Here is a 6889-nt window from a genome sequence, read left to right as displayed (position 1 = left end):
CTGGCGCCCACGTCGCGCCTTCTGCACGTCACGGCGCGACCCCGCGCTCCTCGACACCACCAGCGCGGGTGCAGGAAGATGCAGAGAGACCTTACTTGGTAGCCGCTGCCGCCGGGTTCCTCGGCAGACCGCCGACAGCGAACCTGTTGCGCAGCCTGTCACAGCTGCTCGGGCTCTGCCAGCGCCGCCTCAGCCCCACAACAACATGTGAACTGTTGAATGGAAGATGAATTTGTTCATAAACTTTCACCTAAATCACAATTTTAAAAAAAAAGTTACCCTAAGCAAAGATTCTTTATTGGCCATTGTCTGTTTTACTATTGATTTATCCTGTGTTTGAGAAATTTGTAACTATGGTATCAAAAGCTTTTCCTCATTGTGGAAGGTCGACCTGTACTTGTTCTGTTTGGTTGACTTGATGGTGAGAGGGGCATCCCCAGGCCTGACTCAGTTTGTTGAAGAATCCCATGAAAGGCCCAAGTTGAGAAGTTGGTCACGTGTTGCCCAGCTGTTGGCCCATGAGGGCCTTTGTTCCTGGTCCCCCCACCCAGGCCCTGACCAGCCTTTGTTCTTGATTTGGGCAGGTGTGCGACGAGCCCCACCCCTTGCTTGTGAAGGAGATGATCCAGCACTGTGTGAATGCCGACATTGACGAAGCCTACAAGGTTTGCTGCCTCCTGAAGCGCAAAGAACCTTTCACTTGAGCACTGCTAGAGGGAACCCGGACCATGCTTGGGACCTGACGCGCATCGCTCCATTTGATTCTTAAAATACTGCTAGGAGTGGGGTTTACTTTACAGATGAGCAAACTGACGGAGAGGTTAAATGCCTTGCTCTAAATCACAGTGTTAGAAAATAGTAAACCTGGAATTCACAGTCAGGTCTTTCTGTTATAATGACATCTTCTGCAAGAGGACTTATCTCAACCTAAAATGAGAAAATAGGAGCTCTGATTGTGCAGTGGTTAAACATTCAGCTGCTAACCAGAAGGTCGGCAGTTCAAACCTACCAGACGCTTTGCAGGAGAAATGTGAGACCATATGTTTCTGTAAAGATTTATAGCCTTGGAAACCCTATGGGGCAGTTCTACTCTGTCCTATAGGGTCACTATGAGTTGGCGTCAACTTGGTGGCAATGGCAATAGATAAGACGGGAAGAAGGACCAGTTCAACTCCTTGCTGTCCAGTGAAGCCATCTTTTTCTCTGGTCGTGGGGAGGCATCCTTCTCCGTCCTTCTGGGAGATGATGAGAACAGGCCTTCTGTGTGCAGGCTAGAATCCCCCTGGTCCACCAGAAGAGGTCCACCAGGCTTAGAGAGCCCGGTTCTGTAAGCAGATCTGTGCATGATTCGGGTTGAAGTGATCTTCAAGTCACATAGGTGGCAATGGTGTAATCTTCAAGTCACATGGGTGGCATTGGTCTGATCACAACAGGTGCTTTCCCTGCCTTCCCCCCAACTAAACTAGGTTAGAAGTTAACTGGGTTTAGGGTAGGGCTGGACGTAATGAGCAACTGGAGGACAAGGCTGGGGGACTGAGGCAGAGGTCCAGGCACAGGACTGGGTCACTGAGTAGGTCCAAAGGAAGGCTTCACATTGATGGACACAGAACATTCCCAGCCCCCGAATTCACCCCACGATGCCAAAGCAAAGGCAGAAAAGACTGATTCCAGGCCCTTCAGTCTGAAGCCGGGGGGAGAACTGGGGACTGGGCTTTCTAGGGGGGAGGCTGAGACTACTGCCGGTCTCTGCCCTGGTCAGGATTTCTTAGGGCTGACCCTGCAGGGGCGTGAAATATGCCTCCAGCAACTAGGGGAAGCGTAGTCAATGTCCTTGTTGTTAGGTGCCACTGAGTCCCGAGCCTCCAGCTCTCGGTGGGTCTTTATACAACAGGACAAAGCACTTCCCAGTCCTGTGCCATCCTCGGCCATTGCCAGGCTTGAGCCCCTTGATGCAGCCACTGCAGGTCCATGTCCTTGAGAGTCTGCCTCTTTTGTGCTGACCCTCCACTTTACCAAGCATGATACCCTCCTCTAATAACATGTCCTAAGTACGTGAGATGAAGTCTCACCAAGGAGCATTCTGGGTATACTTCTCCCAAGACACATCTGCTCATTCTTCTGGCAGTTCACAGTACATTCCATGTTCTTCACCAGCCCTGTAATTCAAAGGCATCAATTCTTTGGTCTTCCTCATTCGTTGTCCAGCTTTCACACACATATGAGGCGATTGAAAAGACCATGGCTTGGGTCAGGCGCACCTCAGTCTGCAAAGTGAAATCTTTTCTTTTAAACACTTGAAAGAGATCTTTTGCAGCAGATTTGCACAATGTGTCATTTGAATTTTTGACAGCTGCTTTCATGGATGCTGATTGTGGGTACAAGTAAAATGAAATCTTTAACAAGTTCATTCTTTTTTCTGTTTATCATGATGTTGCTTGTTGGTCCAGTTATGAAGCTTCTTGCTTTCTTTTTATTGAGGTGTAATCCATGCTGAAGGCTGTAGTCTTTAATCTTCATCAGTAAGTGTTCCAAGTCCTCTTCACTTTGAGCTACCAAGGTTGTGTCTTCTGCATATTGCAGGTTGTTAATGAGTCTTCCTTTAGCCCTGATGCCATGTTCTACTTCATACAGTCCAGCTTCTCAGATTACTTGTTCAGAATATAGGTTGAATAAGTATGGTGAAAGGATACAACCCTGACTCACCCCTTTCCTGATTTTAAACCCTACAGTAGGATGATTGTTTTAAGAGCTTTGGATAAGGCCATTCATTACATGGGATGGTAGTAGACCTTTGTACAATACAGTTTAAAACATTTGCAGTGTACCCCTGCCTGCTGGAAAGATCAGTTAAATTATCCCTCATGATCCAAAAGGCGTGGCAAACTACAGTATCATTTGGCCCACCAGCAGCTCTGTGGCATTCAGGTGATTCTCAAAATCACATGAGTTGTCTAAGTTGATCTGTCTGCTCCCAGAAAAGACTGTATCAAAATGTGATAGACCCAAGATTGGTGTGGGTTTGACTTCGGTTCACCCAAGAATCCTTACAGTTTACAGTGGTAAGTGGCCTCACTGTGTCTTCTGTCTAGATTCTTGCTCACCTGTGGCATCTTGGCTATTCACCAGAAGACATCATTGGCAACATCTTTCGAGTGTGTAAAACCTTCCAAATGGCAGAATACTTGAAACTGGAATTTATTAAGGTCAGTAAGAGTATGGAAATGCCTGTTTTCTAAAGAATGTGGGTATGTGGGTGCTTTTTTGTTTTGCTTACAGACTTGGCACCTGGAAGATACTCGATGAGTGTTCCCTGACTGCGATGGAAGGGAGGGGGGTGGTCGGCTGTCCTGAGGACCAGCCCAGCTGGTCAGTGGCCTGAGTGTTTCTTAGGATGACTCCTTGATGGTGGACTTTTTTAAAATAATTTTATTTTATTTAGGTCAAGTTAATTGAGGTATAGTTTAATTGTGGTAAAATTCAGCCTTGTAAGTACGTTATACTGACAAATGCATTCAGTTGAGAAAACAGAGAATCACAGTCCACACAAAGAAGCAAGATAAAACAGAAGAAACAAGGAACCAGGATACAGACCCAAAACACATCCCTGAGGAAGACACAGCATTGGAACTCCCTGATAAGGAATTCAAAAGAATTATATTTAGGTATCTTCAATGAATTGAGAGACAGATCAAGGAAAACACAGAGAAAACCATAGAACAATTTCAAAAGACAATACAAGAACAAAATGACAAAATAAATGAAAAATTAGAAATGATACAAAATCTACACAGAGAAATCCAGAAGATTAATACTAAATAAGATAAGACATTGAATGAGCAAAGGAGCAAAATTGAATCAATGGAAGACAGAATTGGTGAGATTGAAGGCAAATACCTGAACATTTCTTTGGAAAGGGATCAATCAGAAAAAAGATCAGGACAAAATGGATAAAGACTAAGGTTCATGTGGGATATCATCAAAAGGAATAACCTACATGTAATCGGAATTCCAGAAGAGGAAGAGACAAATAAAATCACAGATAAAATTGTCAAAGATATGTTGGAAGAGAATTTTCCTGATATGATGAAAGATGAGAATATATCCATTCAGGAAGTCCAACGAACCCCAAACAGGATAGACCCCAAAAGAAAATTACCGAGACATATCATCATCAAATTCACCAAAACCAAAGACAAAGAAAGAATCCTGATAGCAGCACGAGAAAAACTAAAAGTTACCTACAAGGGGCGACCAATAAGACTAAGCTCAGATTTCTTGGCAGAAACCACGCAGGCATACACACAATGGAATACTATGCAACCCTAAAGAATAACCTAGAATCTGCAAAATACTGCATAACGTGGATGAACTTGGAGGGTATTATGCTGAGTGAAATAAGTCAGTCACAGAAGGACAAATAATGTATTAGTCTGTTATTGTAAAAATCAAGGAAAGGTTTATCTATGGAAGTAAATTTTCTTTCTTGGTTACCAGGGGTGGGAGGGGTGGGTAGGGAACACTGTTAGATAGGTAGAGATAAGTATTGATTTGGGTGGAAAGAAGGGCAGTGTACCAAATGTGAGTGATCAACATGGTGGCATTGAGGAAGAAGAAGAGAGAGGTACATGGGAGGTACAGACAATGAAGATGAACCCTTTTACACAGTATTGTGTTGTCAGTGAAGGCAAACATGGGTATACAGGTGGATAGATGGGTGGACAAGCTGAACTATTAGGTATGTCTATGAAGCAGGGAGTGTACCCAAGACTATGTATAGCATTGGCAGACAATGGTCCTATAAGTGTATTTGTATGATCTGAATTCCCAGGTGTATAGTAGAGCTGACAAGGGACAAGGTTGTAGTCACATATTGGTCACAGCCAGCTATCCAGAGGGACCGAGTAGTTGAACCTGTGGGCTCGGGACCATAGTCACAGGGGACATCAAGCTCCGTTGGCATAACATACTACACAAAACATTGTTCCAACCCCTACTTTGGCAAATAGCGACTAGGATCTTAAAAGCTTGCAATCAGCCATCTAGATGCAATGATGGGTCTCTCGTCCAGAGCAGATAAATGCAGAAAACCAAAGATTCATGGAAAGTATTAGTCCTAGTGACTGATAACAACATGCGATCCTCAGCCTATATGACTATGAGACCAGAACTAGATGGTGCCCGGCTACCACTGTCAACCACTTGGAGGGGGATCTATGTAAGAAATCCTGGATAGAGAGGGAGAAAAATGTGGAACAAAACTCAAAATCATTTGGGAAAAAAACAGGGGGACCAGGTTGGCTTGTCTGATAGAGCCTGGTGGAACCACAGAGACTATGGCCCCTAGCTGCCTTTCAGGTCTGGAATTGAACCCACACTTGTGGCTTCCAGCCAAGCAAAAGACAGGCATAGGAGCTGAACATTTACCTGACATAAATACACTCCTTAGAACAATCATGGGAGAAAGAAGGGCTGTATGTGCACAGGGAGACAGCTCAGGGGGCAGGGGTTCATGGAGGGATGGACACAGGGAAGAGGTGACTATCGGGAGGAAGTGGGAGGGGAGCTGTTGGATTGTGAATTGTGGTCAATGTCATGAGACAAAGTGTATGTGAACTGCTGTATGGAAAGTCAATTTGCTCTGTAAACTTTCACCCAAATAAAAGAGAAAAGAAAAGAAAGAAACCATCCATGCAGGCGAGAAGACAATGGGATGGTGTATATAAAACCCTGAAAGAGAAAAACTTCCAACCAAGACTTATGTACCCAGCAAAATTGTCCCTTAAATATGATGGTGAAATTAGGATATTTCCAGATAAGCAGAAATTAAGGGATTTGTTAAAACCAGACTAACCTTACAAGATACGCTAAAGGGAGCCCTTTGGACAGAGAAGCAACAACAGCCAACAACAACTGACCATTAACACACATGAAGATATAACCCAGAAAACAACCGACCTATGGAAGTATCCAAAGTAAAGAAGCCTACAAGATTGTAAACAGGGAACCAGAGACACCAATTGACAACTGAGGATAACTACAAACCAAATAGAGGGGAAAAAATTGTATCATTACAGAACTTCTAGATGGTAGGGAAGTCCAGACAACTACAAGATAGAATAGACTGTTCTAAACTTGGGAAGAAAACTGTAAATCACAGGGTAACCTCAAAGAAAAATGATAAACCTTCACATCAAAATAAAAAAGAGGACCAGCATAAATATTTAGCCAATACTAAAACAGTAGCAACGAAGGAAGTGATAACACGATTCATAAACAAACTGAGCTTAGCACAGAAAATTATATGGAACAAAGAAATTGACACCACGAAAAAGCATGTAACAAAAGTGACAGCAACAAATTCATATTTGCCAAGAATTACATATCTAGCAAGGGCCTTATCTCTAAGATTTATGGAAAACTCCAATGCCTTAACAGCAAAGGGATTAACAATCCAATTGAAAAATGGGCAGAAGACATGAATAGACACTTCACCAAGGAGGATATTCAGGTGGCCAGAAAATACATGAAGAGATGCCCACAATCATTGGCCATCAGAGAGATGCTAATCAAAACAACAATGAGATACTGTTCAAGGACCTTGATAAGGTTCAAGGAGACAGAAAATAACAAATGCTGGTGGCGATGTGGAGAGATTGGGACTCTCATACACGGCTTGTGTGACTGTGAAGTGATACAACCACTGTGGAGAGCAATATGGCGATTCCTTAGAAAGCTGGAATTGGAGATAGCATTTGACCCAGCAATCCCATTACTAGGTATACATCCCAGAGAGGTGAGAGCCAGGACAGGAACAGATACATGCACACCCATGTTCATTGCAGCACTATTTACAATAGCAAAAAGATGGAAACAACCTACATGCCCATCA

At 43.6% G+C, this 6889-nt stretch overlaps 1 protein-coding gene across 1 annotated transcript in view; it reads left to right on the top strand.

Moving 5' to 3' along the window:
- Positions 1–6889, top strand: part of RFC2 (replication factor C subunit 2) — a 30612-nt gene that overhangs the window by 18348 nt on the left and 5375 nt on the right. Inside the window, exons 9-10 of the mRNA XM_007940470.2 lie at positions 585–665; positions 3090–3203. Of these exons, the coding sequence (XP_007938661.2) occupies positions 585–665; positions 3090–3203 (195 nt within the window). The remainder of the gene's footprint in view (positions 1–584; positions 666–3089; positions 3204–6889) is intronic.

The sequence above is a fragment of the Orycteropus afer genome, unplaced genomic scaffold (genome assembly GCF_000298275.1).
Source record: "Orycteropus afer afer isolate SDZICR_OR568_19922 unplaced genomic scaffold, OryAfe1.0 scaffold00006, whole genome shotgun sequence".
Lineage (NCBI taxonomy): Eukaryota > Metazoa > Chordata > Mammalia > Tubulidentata > Orycteropodidae > Orycteropus > Orycteropus afer.
The sequence above is the reverse complement of the archived record's forward strand: the minus strand, read 5'-3'. Positions and strand labels throughout refer to the sequence as shown.